Source organism: Salvia hispanica, chromosome 5 (assembly GCF_029641045.1).
Source record: "Salvia hispanica isolate PSC_SH4W2 chromosome 5, Shi_PSC_v1, whole genome shotgun sequence".
Classification (NCBI taxonomy): Eukaryota; Viridiplantae; Streptophyta; class Magnoliopsida; order Lamiales; family Lamiaceae; genus Salvia; species Salvia hispanica.
The window spans coordinates 21,438,205-21,455,890 of NC_142696.1; the positions used below are offsets into that span (position 1 = coordinate 21,438,205).

General features: G+C 35.6%; 3 protein-coding genes across 5 annotated transcripts; 1 reads left to right on the top strand and 2 right to left on the bottom strand.

The window, feature by feature from the left end:
* The first annotated feature begins 97 nt into the window (after positions 1–97).
* Positions 98–9,177, top strand: LOC125186519 (uncharacterized). The gene is made up of 20 exons (XM_048082890.2): positions 98–201; positions 303–415; positions 527–602; positions 686–828; positions 1,141–1,227; positions 2,536–2,619; positions 3,417–3,624; positions 3,846–3,931; positions 4,158–4,389; positions 4,542–4,665; positions 5,746–5,882; positions 6,299–6,407; positions 6,676–6,718; positions 6,969–7,134; positions 7,376–7,446; positions 7,544–7,637; positions 7,877–8,086; positions 8,163–8,366; positions 8,461–8,844; positions 8,919–9,177. Exons 1-20 carry the CDS (start codon positions 169–171, stop codon positions 9,042–9,044), a joined length of 2,730 nt encoding a protein of 909 aa, XP_047938847.1. The 5' UTR covers positions 98–168; the 3' UTR covers positions 9,045–9,177.
* Positions 9,178–9,208: 31 nt separating this feature from the next.
* Positions 9,209–10,561, bottom strand: LOC125186520 (calcium uniporter protein 2, mitochondrial-like). Its single transcript, XM_048082892.2, has 2 exons — positions 9,882–10,561; positions 9,209–9,799 (listed from the first exon to the last, which is right to left on the bottom strand). The coding sequence occupies exons 1-2, from the start codon at positions 10,230–10,232 to the stop codon at positions 9,299–9,301; spliced, it is 852 nt and encodes a 283-aa protein (XP_047938849.1). The 5' UTR covers positions 10,233–10,561; the 3' UTR covers positions 9,209–9,298.
* A 1,678-nt stretch (positions 10,562–12,239) lies between these two features.
* LOC125187285 (uncharacterized) lies at positions 12,240–15,335 on the bottom strand. Of its 3 annotated transcripts, none has more exons than XM_048083840.2 (9): positions 15,161–15,335; positions 14,810–14,930; positions 14,331–14,419; positions 14,103–14,238; positions 13,794–13,868; positions 13,566–13,687; positions 13,403–13,478; positions 12,918–12,977; positions 12,240–12,542 (listed from the first exon to the last, which is right to left on the bottom strand). In XM_048083840.2, exons 2-9 carry the CDS (start codon positions 14,912–14,914, stop codon positions 12,405–12,407), a joined length of 801 nt encoding a protein of 266 aa, XP_047939797.1. In that variant the 5' UTR covers positions 14,915–14,930; positions 15,161–15,335; the 3' UTR covers positions 12,240–12,404. The 3 variants fall into 3 exon arrangements, with proteins under 3 accessions (XP_047939797.1, XP_047939796.1, XP_088914389.1); XM_048083839.2 differs by having other exon boundaries at positions 14,810–14,933; positions 15,161–15,334; XM_089058263.1 differs by lacking the exon at positions 15,161–15,335 and adding an exon at positions 15,013–15,114 and having other exon boundaries at positions 14,810–14,933.
* Positions 15,336–17,686: the final 2,351 nt, after the last annotated feature.

Genomic DNA, 17,686 nt, shown 5'->3' on the forward strand with positions numbered 1-17,686 from the left:
AATAACAAGGAGAGCATAAACACAATTTCCATGAAAAATGGCGGGAAGCTGTAAGTGCGGGAATAAAAAAAAGGAAATAAAAACAGTAACAAGGAGTACTCAAACAATCTATAACACCCTAATAAGCACTCTCTATCTTGGCTTGGCCGACTGTTGTTTCACCGAAGAATGCGAGATCCATTAATGGAGTCCACTCTCAAAGTTCGTCGCTTAATCCTTTAATTTTTGAACTATTTCCATCGTTTTTATTTCCCTTCTTTGTGCCTAAGGGTTTATCGTTTGTTATGTTATTTTGGCTGCAGAAATTCTTCGGATTCTCCACATTCCGACCTTACCAGAAAGAAATTGTGGACAGTATCCTGCAAGGTAGAGATTGCTTAGTGGTTATGGCGACCGGAAGTGGCAAGTCATTGTGGTAATTTTTCTAATTTTCCTCCATTTTTTAGGCATTGTAAGTTTATAACCTTTGCTCACTTTAATTGCTGAAACTGATCAACTTTTGAAAAACCTACTCCGATGATTAAAGCTATCAGGTGCCTCCTTTAATACTGAATAAGACTGCTGTAGTCATAAGCCCGCTCATATCCTTGATGCAGGATCAGGTACGCATTTTAGCCTATTCATCATGCTTTCATTTAATTTGTGGAATTGGTTTGGATGTAGTTATAGCTTGTTTTGTGATTAGGTCATGGCCCTCAAGGAAAGGGATATACGAGCAGAGTATCTTTCTAGTGCTCAGAATGATCCAAATGCCCTAACTAATGCTGAGAGAGGTCTATATGATATTCTGTACATGACACCAGAGAAGGCCTGCATGCTTCCGAGCAGGTGCGTATTGTTTACAAGTATTATTTGCTGATGCAATTTGGTGAACTTGTGATAAAAAACTTGGATTTCATCTACCCATCCCTTTTAAGTAACCTCTTTATACATAGCTTGTGGTACAGATACTTTTTTATTGGAAAGAGCTACATGCATAAGTTTTCCATGACTGTTCCTACTCTGTCTGTTTCCATTTCTGATGCCTGTTTATTAGAGCTGAATGCTAATTTCTGTTCATTCTTAAAGCTACTTGATTAATTACTTTCTCTTTGACTTCTTGTATTGCCTTTCTCGTGATTTATGACGATGGTGCTGCAGTTTCTGGTCAAGATTACTAGATTATGGAATTTGCTTATTAGCTGTTGATGAAGCACATTGCATATCAGAGTGGGGACATAACTTCAGGTCGGTTGATTTTATAATGATTGTTACGTTTCTTTTTTTAACTAACACAAACATATTGATTGTAAAATGTGTGAAAGGAAACCGATGTATATGACTATGAGACAATGAGTGGTTGAGGGGCTCATTGGCAGGGGCGGAGCTAGGATTATAAATGAAAGGGGGCAAAATTATATGTGAGGAAATTTTGAGCATTTGAGAAGGGGCAAATACAAGGAAATTCAAATATTTTTACAAAATTGCACAATGAATTAGTACATGCAAACATATTTGAGGAGGGGCATTTGCCCCACCTTCTTATAAGGTGGCTCCGCCCCTGCTCATTGGGCAAGCCTCTTTCTAATATCTATTTCTTTGTTTGCCTGATGATAACTATCAGTTGGGTTCACAATGGCGTGTGCTTTTCAGCTCACTTCACATAATGTCACTTTTCATGTCTACTAGTTTCTGAAGTCTCTGGTCCTTTATGATCTTATCATGTCTAACTAAATGCTTTTAATGTGTCTCTTTTGCTCCCGAGAAAGCAAGATTCACATTAAAGTAGACACTTGAGAAAAGGTTTACCTGCCCCTAGTCCCCAACCCCTCTTGTGTTCCCAGAGCTCTATGCTGTTAAGGATTTACTTCCCCTGAAATTATCATTCCCCAAGTAAAGATGTACTTATTGATTTCAGACATGCCTAACAATGTCTCCTGGAAAGCATTTTAGTGTTTATATAAAATTATCATTTTCTTCGCTTTGACTTGCTTTCTCTAAAGCACAATTTTATATTCTTTTAGTATATGTCCATTCTTATTATTGAAATCTCAATTCTTTCAAACCCGGTATTCCTTCTTTCAAAATACATCTTTGTGCCACTAAATAAAACTATTTTCCCAACTGAAATTTCAGGGCACCCAAATAAGTAAATTTGTGACACTTTGCAGCCCAGTCATCTAACACATTTTTGTTTCCTCACATTCCCATATGAATAATTGAGGATATTCATATTATGAGCTAACTTTGGACCCTTAAGTTCAACATTTGATTATTTAATATAATTAACCTTGGCTTTTCTGACCAACAAATAGTTTGCTGTCCTTGTTGGAACGGGTTTTATGAAGATAATTTTGATTCTTTGAATCCTCTTTTTTTAGTTTTTTGTTCATATGAGAAAGAAGTAGTATGATTTTACTAAACACGTTCTCATGTTTATGTTGACACATTTAGTATCATCAAACTTATCTGTGGTTCTGTCATGTTAACTCACAATTATGTCAATCTTTCACCCATGATATTCTCATCATTTCTTAAGGTTTGCCTACTACGCAGGGTGGAATTCAAACAACTAGATAAACTGCGTGATGTTCTTTTGAACGTACCATTTGTTGGATTGACAGCTACAGCTACTGGAAAGTAAGTATAGATCTATTTTCCACATTATCCAATTTTAAGTCCCTCCAATCAAGACAATGTATGTTGCGTACTGTGTTAGTAGAATGATAGAATCTACCTTGGTGATGTAGATCCAATCACTATAGTGCTGCATTCAGTGATAACATGCCTCTGCCTGGAAACTACACGCCATTTGTTTAACAAATATCCCTCACACGGGGTGCATGTAATTTAAAATTTGGAAATTTTCTCATAGCCATTGGATTGCTATGTCACAAATTCCATACACAAGATCACAAATGTTTTGCACTATTAAGACTGGTGTCCCTTGATGTACATAATTTTGTCGAATACTACTTGTTATTTTGTCCTGAAATTACAAGACAAACTTGTTTGCATGTCTGCTATATTGGTCTATGATTTATCATAGCAAATAGGAGTAGTCATCTAGGTTACAATTTTCATCTGGAATATTTTGTAGTTACCATTGTGTAGTTTTATATTACACTCCCTCACTTTTACTATAAGTGACATTTATATCTTATCGGGCCGACCCACTATAAGTGGCGTAGTCCAAATATGTAACTTTTTACTCACAAAAAGTTAGTAAACTTCAGTGGAAAACTAGACCCTACCACTTTACACATAATACCGCTTTCTTAATCTATGTGTCCAATTCGTCTAGGCTCGTCTCTAATAGTGGGACGGTGGGAATATATTTTTAGAATCCATGACTTATCATTCTTTTTCCAGTGCGATTTTATCATTATTTGATATGATTTCGTGCATTGCTTCCGATAATTCTCTTTTACTTCCAGGGTGCGTGATGATATCGTAAAGTCATTGAAATTGCAATCTCCACATATAACCATTGGCTCATTCGACCGCCAGAATCTCTTCTACAGTTGTCAATCTTTTGTCCGGGGCAGTGCTTTTCTGAACGAACTTGTGTCAGAAATCTCTACCTGTGCTGCTAAAACAGAATCAACTATAATATATTGCACCACAGTCAAAGATGTGGAAGAGGTATTCATGTTTCTCTACTCTAGCATCATATATTGTATCTTGTTTGTATGCATAAGTTTGCAGGGAAAATATATTAAACCTTAATATATCCATATCACATCTACATTTAAAATGTATAGACTTTCAAAAGTTTATTCTATTTTCTGAAGAAGAAATTTCTGAGGCCCGAATATATTTGCACCGGAGCGTCTGATGCTGATTGTTTGTTATGGCTTCTTCAGGTCTTTGCGAGCCTTATGGAATCAAGAGTTCAGGCTGGAATGTACCATGGACAGATGTCTAATAAAGCACGTGAGGACTACCACAGGTCTATATATTTATAAACCTTCTGCATAACTGTAGTTGTTTTTTACTTGTCTTAGATACATGCTGCTGCAAATACGATCAGCATAGATTTTTCATTTTTTTATGTTTCCTGATGGTTTTGAGTATATGATGGATATATTCCATATGCTTATAATATCTTTTTGGTCTGAATATTGTGTCAATCAAAGCTTCTGAAATAGCAGTTGATGTGTCATGACTTCTTACAGGTCCTTCATCAGAGATGAGTTTTATATAATGGTTGCAACTATAGCTTTTGGCATGGGCATTGACAAGCCTGATATAAGACATGTAATACACTATGGCTGCCCAAAGAGTTTGGAATCATATTATCAGGAAAGTGGGCGTTGTGGTAGAGATGGGATTCCTTCAAACTGCCGGCTGTATTACACAAGAAGTGACTTCGGCAAGGGTGATTTTTATTGTTCTGAAGCACGCACAGTATGTATTTTGACTCTTTATATTCGACTTTTTAATAGTTTCACTTTCACATATATCTGCAGTTTCCTACCTCATTTTTTTTCTTTGAATATCTTTATGTTACACTGGTTCTGGTAAAGATTTTTTAAACATGTGATGTGATGTTTAACCAGGCAGACCAAAGAAAAGCAATAATGGATTCATTTGCTGCAGCGCAACGTTATTGCATGGTGACAACTTGCAGAAGAAATTTCCTCTTAGGATACTTTGGAGAGGCATATCCATCGTCTCGCTGTGGTATGAAATTGTGTTACTGTTTCTTATCTAAATATTGTTGGACCTACATTCTTTCTTGTTATCCAACTACCATATTTGCTAGTAGTGGCTGGAAATTCAATTCTAAGAGAACCAACCATTCTGAGTTCTCATATTTACACATATAAAGTTCTCATATTTGTGCTTTTATATGATCTAGATCTACTTATCAGTTCATATTTTTCCTTTCTTCTACTAGCATCAAGTGAGTGCAAAAATGGTTAATCATTATGAAACTAGACTCAGTGCCTTTTCTATTTAGTGACTCGAAAATGATTTCTACAAAATCTTTGTTTAACCTCTAAATAATGATGCATCATTTGAGAAATAATGTTGCAAACAGGGATTGTAGTCATCTACTAAGTAGAAAACTTTAAAGCATCATGATATCATCACAGAGTATACTGATAATAAAATAAAGGTGCTTGAATATTTGTTTCCTTCAGTTAGAGCAGAAGTCCACGATTAGATAAGTTTCGCAACTCTAAAATTGGACGTGCGTCAAAATCTTTAAAATGTAGATTAGGTAAATTTGTCTTGTTTTGATATTGAGAGTGTGGTTTTGTCCTATTAATAAATCTGATGTATGGGGAAAAACCTCAAAGCATAATGTCTTATTGATCACAGCTGGTTGCACGGGTTGTGTTCTTATTCCCAATGTACAAAAAGGAAGAATGCATAATCTTTCAAGTCATTTTATGGTTTACTAAATGCCTAAAACTATTAGATATTACTCCCTCCATCCTCAAAAAATAGACTAGTTTTACCATTTTGGGCCGTCCCCCAAAATTAGACATAGTCTAAACATGAAAAGTTTTCAACAAATAATAAATCCTATGCATCATTTATAATTTGAGCCCCACAATCCACTAACACTCCTTCCACTACCTGTTTTCCCCCTCTCTTACTTTTTCCCATATATCTCTTACTTTACCAATTGCACTTTAAAACTCTTGCCATTTACTAGTTTGTCTATTTTTTAAGGACGGAGGGAGTATGTGTTAGACATTATATATTTCAATTACATTAGAGTCTGCTAAATATGATTTATGATTTATGCAGGGACTTGTGATAATTGCACCAGCTCAAAAAAAGAGATTGATATGTCTAGAGAGGCATTTCTTCTTATGGCTTGCATTCAATCATGTGGGGGACACTGGGGTCTCAATTTGCCTATTGATGTACTTCGCGGATCTAGAGTAAGCTTTTTTGCTGATAAAATATAGAGTGATAAGCCAATATTGCAAGCATATAGGAAGTTAGACATACTCTAAAAAGATTCAGTTTTTTTCCAAGTAGTTTCATGAGCCTCAACATCTCTTTTGTTGGTTTTTGTTCGTCTCTACAAACAACTTTTGTTTTGGGGGTATGCAAAAGTGTGAGTGAATCAGCTGTAGTTCATTCTCGTCATTGCACTTCTATATCCTATTCTTACAAATTGGATCTCATTTAGAATCCTCATTGCACTTCCATCTCCTATTTTTACAAATTGGATTTCATTGATTTTCTGCTTTGGTTCAAGGCATCAAAAGATATATTCATCTAGTTTGTATTTGTAGATTCTGCAGTATTCTATATTCTTTCTATATAATTATACCTTCCTCTGTGTTTGCAGTCCAAGAAAATTCTTGATGCTCGTTTTGATAAGATTCCATTCCATGGCTTAGGAAAAGATATGTCAGCTAATTGGTGGAAGGCACTAGCTTCTCAATTAATTGCACAAGGTATATAATAGGAGCCTTGCTTTAAAAATGATTTGTACTAAGTTACACACTCTTTCATATCCAAAATTTATGAGAAGAATTCCCAATATCCCTAGTGTCCTTCCAATTTTGAGATAGAGAAACTCCTCGAGCAATATACTTTATTCATGCACTATTCTCTAGGACCAGATAACAGAAAACTAGTGGATAGCATTATTTCTTTGATTGCAATATTAAATGCTCTACCAATAGACTACCTTATTCACCATCAATTCTACACTGGCTGCAGATTATTTGGTCGAAACCTTCAAAGATATATACAAAAGTATAAGGTAAGCATTTTTACTACACTATTGTGATAAAAGGCTGGTCTTATAATATTTTCCAGAAGTATCATTATAACCTCTTGACTAAGTAGGCGATGTATATGGGCAAAGAAAACCCCCAGACCATGCTAGAACCCGTCTTTTCTAGGAAAGCTCAAGTTCTTTACTCCTTGGCCCATCTTCACAAGGGTGTTGATATACGTAGCATACACACTGAACTCTCATTGCCCTGAACAAGTCTTCTTTGTTGTACCAGAGTTGGAACAAAAGGAAATCAGTTTTTGACTTCCTGCAACCCTGATTATCAACCTCCATTATATATAACACTGACTCCAGAATTGGCGGGTGAGGATGCGATCAAAGATGGAACTGGTAATGGGATTGTTGACAATTCGGGTCAGGTTTCCAATGGATTATCCCAGGTATAGCTACTTGCTAAAGTGCTAGTGTTCTAGATAGAAGCACAAAACAATTTAGATAACTGAAAGTGCAATGACTGTTAATTGGCAATCAGAACATAAAGTACATTTTTTATGACATCCAATCTACTTCACTTAGATAGTTAGGTTTCGATATTTCTCTTGTTTTTCACATTTGCATGAAGTTGGACTAAAAGAACATGGCTTCACTACTATGTTTGTACTTATTACTTATGTGTTTTAGGCTGAGGATAAGCTCTACAAAAAGCTTTTGGAAGAGAGAATGAAACTTGCAAAAGCACACAGAACTGCTCCGTAAGTTCTTAGTTTTCCTTATATTCATCGATCACTGATTGTGCTCTATGCTTGAGAAAAAACAACTCATGATGATAAAGAGTTTTTCACCTTTCAGATATGCATTATGTGGTGATCAAACATTAAGAAGGATTACATTGACGAGGCCTTCGACAAGAGCTAGGCTAGCAAATATTGATGGTGTGAATCAGGTACACTTGTTTTACAAATTAAGACAGTAAATGTGTTAACTATCACTCATCACGATCGTACTTTTCAAATACAGTGAGGTAATTTAAATTGGCTTTTTAGGAAGTGAACAATGAACATCTTCCACTGACTGGGTTTTTGGTTCAATGACTTCATGTTTTATCCTCAACATAAAAATTACCCCTTTCATTCTGTTTTTATACAATCGGTCTCTAATGTGCATATTATGAATTTTCTGTAGCACTTTTTAAATACATATGGAGATCGTTTGCTGCAAATCATTAGGCAGCTATCACAAGAAGAGGGTCTTAATTTGGATGGGGAGCCAAGTGTAGAATCTCCAATGCAAACTAAGGTTGCGACAATTCACAGGAAAAGAAACTTATCACCAGCAAAGTTCGAAGCTTGGAAAATGTGGCAAGAGGATGGCCTTACAGCCCAAAAAATTGCTGTAGGTCTCTTAAAAGGGCATACTAGTTACATTCATTGAACAATTTTCTTTATAGTAACATCCTAGTTTTTTTCAGAATCATCCTAGTAGAGCAGCTCCAATAAAAGAAGAAACAGTCTTGATGTATATAATTGACGCCGGAAGAGAGGGATGTCCTATTGACTGGGCCAGATTATGTCTCGAGGTTGGACTGACACAGGAGACATTCAGCAACATTCAGGAAGCCGTTTCAAAAGTTGGAACAAATTTAAAACCTATTAAAAACGAGTTACCTGAAGAGGTATGATATTAGACAATATGCAATCATGTTAGATTATGCACTAAAATGACAAATATGATCTTCTGTAAGTATGACCATGTTTTGTAACTATTAGGTGACCTACACTCAAATAAAGGTTGGCTTGCTGATGCAAGAGACGCAAATATCGACTGAAGTAATTGCATCTACCCATCAGCAAAGCTGCGAAGTAGACAACTCCAAGAAAGAGACATCAGAACTCTTGGGAGGATCCACCAGCCTTACATCCAAGACTGAAGGCACTCAGTCCAATACTGCGCCATTGGCTGACAGTCGGGATCATCAGATGAAAGTTGACAGCGCGATGAATGGTAACTCAACTGGAAAATCTGAGAATGCAGATGACTTCACTTGCTCTAGGAAACGCTTGAAACTTGACGAAGCACACGCAGTGCAGTCTGTTGCTTTGGAAGCAACAGAGGATTCTGTACTTGACTGGCTCAAGAACTTCAAAGATGGGGTAAAATGTTTGACCTTGCAAATAGGCAAATTGATTTTATTCGAAATCAAATCATTAATGTAAGTTATATGTAGGTTCTGCATTCGGATATTGTGGAGCATTTCAGTGGATCGAGAGAAGAGTCGGTGATCAGTGTCCTAAATAGTCTCGAGAGTGAGTTTTTGATATTCAAGAAGAAAAATCTCTACCATCTTATGTAATGATTTGGGTCAGTTCCTAGTGTGAGTTCACCTTACTACCTTAGTAGATGGAATTCTCTCTTTCTTGTGGATTTCATGTATAGCCTTTTTTTTAAGGGAGCCTTTTTCTAATGGAAAAATCTTAATTATCTAAGATGGTGTTATTGGATATCCTTCAACAATGATAAAGTTGAATCAGAAACTGCATATAAAATTACTTAGAAATGAGAATGGCTAAGGCAGCCACCTAAAAGAATAGAAGGAAACAATAGGTGTTAGTTTTGGTTAGAGTGGTCTTGCAGAAGATCATGTGGATCGATGTCGAGGCCGATCTGCCTCTTGACGGATGCACATGTATACTGAGGCATCCTGGAGTGCTTCTGCAGCTCGATGAACCTGGCCACGTCAAAGTTGTGCCTCTTGATGAGTTTCCTCTGCCTGGCCAGGAAGAGCCTCATGAGCAGGTCCTGGTAGCTGGGGTCTCTGGAAGTGAACATGAAGTAGGCGTAGCCTACCACGATCCCTGCTGAGGTCGTGAAGAAGGCGATGGGCTCCATCACATCCCACGAGAACTCCCAGAAGGTGAGGCGGAAGAAGAGCCCTGCCTGCATCACAGTCAGCCCAAGGCCTGCCCACAGGATTCCGCGCACCTGCTTGTGCGCAGCCATGTCGATCTCTTCTTTCTTCTCTTGCAGCTTCTGTAGCTCTGCCTTCCACGACGCCTCCTCCTCCGGTAGGAGAGCCAGAGGCACTGCTTTCCTCACTAGATCAACCACCTGTATTCACACAAGAACAAATGCCTTGATCAAATGATCATACATAGTTATCATCATTGGAATAAGATCTTTACCGACCTACCTTATCAGGATGGAGGTAAACTCTGTCGCGGAAGAGCAGGACAACGCCGGCGTCGTCTAACACCCGAGCGAAGGCCGCGGCCTCATCGGTGGTGGTGACGACGCCTGCGGTGCAGCAGATTTTGACGAGTTCATCGTAGGGTATTACTTCCTTGTCTTCCTTCCTTAGCTTCTCCCTGAGCGCCTCCACATTCGCCAGCCGCATCGCCTCTGCATGATTCGTCGCTTTCACGTTCCTGCTCTTTCCCTCACCTCCGCTGCTGCTGTGCCGAGCCAATGACGGGCCGATCAACCGATACGCAGGTCGGCACGCGGTCCGTCGCAGAAGATTGATCCCCAGAGTTCGCAACATGTCGATCAAAATCAGAAAAAAAGGTGGATCAGTGATGAGTGATTGAATGTGGCTAGATGATGTCGTGTGGCATTGGAGAAAAACGATAATGGCGGATATGGAGATGGAGATGGAGATGATGCAATGGGAGACAAGTGTGGAAGAGAGAGAGAGAGGTTTGAGATGGTAAGGATCGGCTCAACTCGAAGATTGGTGAGGAAGCGCACAATATTGCAAGCATTCCATACATTTGTCTTTTTATTTGCATTTATTATATTTTTCTATGTTAAGTAATTAGAAAATTTGAACTCTGTAGTGAGTATTGAATTAATGATCCATATTTTCCGTTTAAGGGTGGAGATGTGAAAGACTTCTGGCATGTATAGTAATTTGACTAATTTCATTTATTGGTTTTGTTTAAAAGATGTGGCCATTGTTACTCTTTCCATTTTAGTTGAATCTAAACCAAAATTTAAACTAAATAAAAGTGTATCAAAATATACATAAGCTTATACCTTTAGGCTTTAGCATTGTCAAAATTGCACTCACTTCTTTGTTAAAATTGTACGAGTACCACATGCCGTGCCAAATTAGTAATATTAGGTCCATTCAATTTAAAAGATTATATCTAACAGTAATTAAATAGTGTACTGACTATATTATTATATTTAATTTATGAGATTTAATCTCAACTTAGTTCTATATAAAAAATTATACTATGATAATTAGTCATATAAACATTCTCATCCAACTAAAATAATTTCACAATTTAATCCTAAAATGGATAATTATATGATAATGAGTCATAAACAATCAAATGTCAAAAAATAAAAAACCAAACGATCAATAAGTTCGATTATTGGAAAAGAATCATTTTTATTTCAAGAATCTAGATTTCTTATTTGATAGTCACCTCCATGTTCACAGCAAATGGTCAATAACTTGCTGCTGGCAAATTCAAAGTTGTAAGCGTAACGACATATTTCCATGCACAAACGCAGGCACGCAAAGCTATACTTTTATGGTGTTGTTTGAATCTAATTCAAATCTCGTGATTGGTCGTAATATAATTACACGATCACATTTAAAATTAAAAAAATAAATATTAGTAGTATATTTATGTTATTGTAACCTACCATGTAGACAACGGAAAAAGTATTATCATATCCAAAAATGGGCTGGATAATGGAAATTAAATGATTTGTTCTTATCCATTTGCCTTTAGCCTTGAACTGGATGCAACTATGCATGCAATTGTTCAAATAATTGATTGATATCCGTGGTACAAAAATACTAACTTAATTAATTATAAACAACTCCTAACTCCATATATACCAAATCTAGTGTTTATTCGGTTAATTGTAACTATCAAGATTAAATATTAAGGATGCAACAGAAAAGACTAGTTATAATTACAAATTATTGTTGACAAAAAAATTACTTGATGAGGAAAAGGATATAGCGCAACTATTTCACTTTTAGAATAATCAAAACTATTTCACGGTGCCGGATGAATTTACACCAAAAGTTTACACAAAAAGAAGATAGACACGTAAATTACACCAAAAAGTATTCCACCAAAAGTTTCCTACGTGCTAGATAAATTTACTTATACAGAAATGAATGAGTGGCAAGTAATTTTTCTTCTTTTATAAATAAAAATTAGAAAACTTTAACACACGACTTACCAATTCTATACTTTGTAGGTAATTGCAATAAACACAACTTTACGGCGTATTGTAACTCTAGTTAGTACATAGTCGTCTGTCTAAGCTTAGAACTTTCCATCTAAAATTAGAGTTTAACAAACTAATACTCCATTAGGAATTAATCAACGACTAAAGATTTATTAATTATTCTTTACTAGTTTACTTAGAGTTTACAATCCATAAATATGGTATTTCAATCCATAGTTAAGGTTTATTAATCTAAAATTAGGATTTATTAATCCACAATTAAGGTTACATTATTAGGTTAATTAAATACTGATTTAAAATAAAAAACAAAGAGTTGGTCAGTAAAAATGGGTGATCCAAGATAAAAAACCTCACAGGTATAAAGAATCAGAGGTAAAATGCTGAGTACTATTACAGAGGAAAAAACAAACTTGACTAACAGCAAATGCTGAAGGGTGTGTAGATTCTAGTTGAGAGTTGATAGTAATTGGATTGCCTAATGAGAATGGTAAAAAAACTATTGACTGTGTCTAGCCTTGCTCAACGTCCTCACCATACCTCTTGCGATTTTCCAGAACCAGAACAAGTTCATCGCCGCCAACACAGGGGGCACTGTAAGCAAGCTGTAAAACCCCAGTGGGTACACTAGTTTCACCTGCCAAACACCAATAATGTATGCACAAACCTAATCAGAACCAGGGGTCGTGATAACCCGTTTCTGGGGTATCACTCGAAGGCTTAAAACAGACAATACTCATGACGATTCTAGCTCACTTAAAGTGGACATGCCTTTATCACAATGTAAGCACATATAATGACCTATTCCATTTCACTGACAAAGGAGAAGTTTCAAATCATGTATTTATGCAACGGTCCAAGTGTGATGAGATGATAACCAAATACTATTCCAGCTGAATAATAGAAAATAGAACCATTACGCTATTCCAATTTCCAACCAAATCACATGATTGGAGAGCATGTTTACAACTAGAGATCGAACTGATGTATTAAACGTTAAATGCTTGCTCACCTGATCAAAATGGACGTACATGTGGTAGAAGTAGAAAACAAATAAAAAGATCCTTGCAACCTGAGTATCAAAATTAAGCGTTAGAACCATCATGACATATATGAAACAAAATAGATGAAAGGAAACAGTGTATATAACATCATGACAAATCATATACTAATAAGAATGTCAATTATATCAAAAGATACAAATATAATGAACTTCTGTTTCAGGATACTCCATACCATGCTGTCAAACACAATAGGTAGTTGATAAAAGAGAATAAAAGAAAGAGACAAATTGTAAACAGGACTTCATATAGAGAATTCAGCTAATGCATTTAATGAACTAGAAATGTTGTTAGTATGTCCATTAAATTTTTACAGAGCATCTTACAGAAAGTTAGGTTTGGGAAGTTAATTGAGTTTCTTTACTACAAATGCCACTAAAATTATGAAAATAGAAAAACAATCTGATGAACTTTGTTCAAGTGTAATGGCACGTACCAACCAACCCAAGAACAGAGCAACACCATTGTAAATATATAGTTTGGAGTTCTTCAGGCCGGCAACATCAAGATACCTGAATGTGTTAAAAGGAGTAAAGAACTGGCAGGAGTGTTAAGGATACCAAATAGATGGGTACAAAATCTCTGCTTCCGAAGATTACCATCGTAGATTAACAAATGGAGTTGTGCTCTCAGTGAAGAGAACCATTAGTATGTAAATTTGCGCTTGACCGCTGAAAAGTGATTGAGTAATTGCAAACAAGGAGAGTCCGTGATGTATGAGCTAGCAAAAAAAAAGAGCCCGCCGATCAACATCCTAGGTAACTGAGACAAAAGGCTATATACGTAACGTAAGACATTTGAATATCCATTTAGAGAAGGCCACTTACATACTCCACTCCACCTAAGGCAGGATATTGATAGAGTATCATCGCCAAGTCTGATAAAAAGTACCCAATTGAGACCTGCATCATTAAGCCAAAACATATTAGAAAAGCATACAAGAACCCATAAATAAGATCTGCAATTTTGTAACTGGTTCCTGAAATAGTAAGTTTCCTGAAAGAATCCAAACAATGAAGATCGGGATAGCTATCTACATTCAGGTTCTCTGATCAAGTATGCTAAGTTCCAGGGTGATCGAAACGCATTTTTACTATTAAGTCATTGCAACTATTATGAGGCATTTATTCACATACCCCCAGTGTAGTGTTTGAAAAGCTTGAAGACCGATTGATGACCAACTGCTCTCGAGAATCGTAAAAAAGGTCAGAAACGAGCAAGAGATACAGAGCGCAAGCTGATGCAACGATTGCGTGGAAGGTGGAGAACCCCCTACACAAACAATCAGTCACCATTTAAATTTCAGATGCAATAGCAATTGCCAGATAACAAACACATCCATGATAATAGGAAACAAGCATTACCTGTTGTCCCATTCTAGTTTCTGTTTCCGGTTAAGTCTTCTGTACTCCTTCACCAACGACGCACTAATCACACCGGTTAAGTCATATATCTTCAAGAACAAGACATGAGCTCTTTAAAACGAAATCTAAAGCCCGTAAAACGTGCTGGCTCGTTAAGAGCTGGGAAAACATGCCAGTCTCTAGGATCAATTCTCTAATCAATCATGTAGTACTATCTTGCATGTTCAACTCTTGTGCCTAAACCCTAAACCTCTAAATTTTGATTTTTTTTTTCCAGAAAATTTTAGCATACACACATACTATTGAAGTGGAAACCAAACAAAAACAACACAGAAGTAGTACTCCACAAATTAACATGACAAAGCAATTTTCCTCTGAAACAAGATATTTTCCAAATTCAGCTAAAGACATGGCAACTAACTCACAAGTCACAACACAAAATGAATAGAGAGAGAGAGAGAGAGGGAGGAGGCGCTTACAACTTTACACATCAAAATACCAGCCAAAACAGAGGAGAGCCATCCTAATTGCTTGGTGGAAGTAGCCACATTCAAAAACCCAGCACCCATTTCCAAACCTTTCATCCGTTTTCCTCTTTCCCTACTTCAAAAGGGAAGGCAAATAAAAATAAATAAAGGTCCATTAAATGCATATTGTTGGTGTCAATTCATCTGTATCGCACCCATACACCATCTTTATTACTACTATTAACACAAGAAGAAGCAGCAGCAGCAATTACTAGTATTTATTAAAAGAAAAGAGAAGAAAAAGGAAACATAGATAGAAGTATGAACAAAATTGAAAATGGAAACGAAAGTTATGGAACTAACTGGAGGGGAGTGGCAAAGAAGAAAACGACAAAGGAATGTGATTGGGTATCTGAATTTGTTAATGGCTGCTGCTTCAGGTTTGACGAATTTGGTGTGCATTGAATGCGAGCAGGTGGGCTCAGCTAAACGCCATGAATGATTTTTTAGCTACCAATTTTTGTCACTCAAGCGCGACCGCCAATTTTGGGGATTTGTGTTTGTTTATATAAGTACAAACATTATACTATATCATTCATGTCACTTTTTAATAAAATTAAACATGGATATAAAAGAGAATACTAAAATTTTTGGGAGACCATGGCTTCTAGTGCCGCTAGAGCTATTGATATGAATCAAATAGTGATCTTTCTTCCGTTCATTTCATGCGATTTTATTTATGTTTTTATTCACAAACATGTTATTTTCATCGTAGGAAACGACTCACTCAAAAGAGATCTAATTTTGCTCGAAAATCATGATTTTCATTAAAAGAAAAGGCCACAAACGCCAGAGAATCCGTGCGCAAGCAACACTTTCCACGTGGATTGTGCCATACCGACCAGATTGATTGTAGAAGAACAATTCCATCAAGTAAAGCCATCATCTCCAATAAACTACCGAATTTCCATTGCTTTTGGTGTTCTTGAGTTCAACATATTTGGTTAAATATGTCATTGTTGCTCCAAACATGTAATTAGATAAAATCATCGGTAGATTTGTTCAATACTATTTTCCACTCTTTGTTTGTAATTAGATAAAATCATCGGTAGATGCATTTATAAAAGTATTCCGTATTTCCCTATTTATTTTCAATATCTCTTTAACTTGGATTTAGATGGATTATTTAGATAATGTGTTAGCTTGATGATGGCCTATTTGATATACATAGTAAATAGTCTTTTAATTGCATCCATAGGAATTCTTGATCGTTGAAAATTAGTTTATAGGTTAGGAATTTAGTTATTCTTGAAGTAGAATTTGTTAAGCATGTTTAATGCTTTCTAAAGTTGAATTATTTTATCGGTCCTCTTTTGTAAAGGTGTTTGAGTGTAGTACATGCATGAATCGCAAGAGCCGTTAGGGGCAACAATCACATCTCCTATTTTAGCACATTACCATTTCAGCAAACTAAGAAGATACTTTCTCCATGAAGTGGTACTTTTGGAGTCATTTTGTTAAACTTGAGTGACAATTGTTTATTGAAACACGTTCTCAAAATTATACATCAGCTTATTGTGATGAATTGACTGTATACATGTTGTGATGAATTGCTGTATAAAATTTAAGATTATGCGATGATATGAGATTACCATGTTGCAGCTTATTTAATCGGCCACACGCAATGAAATATTACTCTTTCGAGTAGTTCATGTGGAGACATACTATTGTCTGTTCTAGTCTACCCATGTTGTTGCCAAAATGTAGATACAATTTATTGATATGATATACTACTCCAATTGATTATATTTGATTGATAATAGAATGTGTTAATTGATGATAATGCGACCTTTACTATTATACTATAAATGAAAAGGAGGACGTTTTATATTACTGTATTAAATTCAAATTAATTTATGCAAATTAAACAGAATAGATGATAGTATCCATCTTAAATTAAAACTAATTTCTGAAAATTAATCAAAATAGATAATAGTAGTATAGTACTATTATGTACTAGTATCACCTACGTGCGTTGCACGATTCATTCTATTTTTCCTCAACTTATTTTACATAGTGAAATAATTTTATGAAATTATAAACAATATCATCGTACGAAATCTAAAAGCATAAAAATATGCAATAAAAATTCATTATATAAATATATATGAAACCAAATAAAAATATATATTGCTCAGTAAATTCAATAAAAAATTTTTGTAAATAATATGACCAACTAATTAGAATTAATAAAAAAATTACTAATTAAGAATAAATTCGTCTCCATCTTCTCTTCTGGAATTTCAGTATCCATCCCAACGTTTTTTATCCGCTTGTCTCTATCTCCAATAGCCTCACCTTTTCCAGTCATAATCTCCAGCACTTCATCGCCCTTGCCGGTGTCATCTTCTCCGGTCAGATTGCCTCCATCTATATAAGAACTTTCAACAAAAAATAACAATAGTATAATACATATATTTAAATTTGATGCTAAATTAGAAAATTGTTTGATCGGAACATGAACTTTTGCCACAATAGCAATGTATAAATATATATTAAAATTAAAAGCAAAAATAATATCGTTGAAAAATTTAGAAGAATACCTAAAACCAATCAAAACTTTTGCAGAAAATAAAGCATCGAGTGGGTGAATTATAAACTATCAAATCATATATACAGTCCAAACAAATGAATTGGGGGCTATTCTAAAACCTTTCAATTTCATCCATTTATGATTAGAAATTTAATTTTTAGTGAATTCAAATGGACACTGAACATGTAACGGCTCATGCAATTATGTCACTTATAAAATAGTTGGCTCATTAATTTGTGATTTAGTTGTAGTTAATGTCTAAATTCATTTTAGTAGTGGTAATGGTATATTATTTG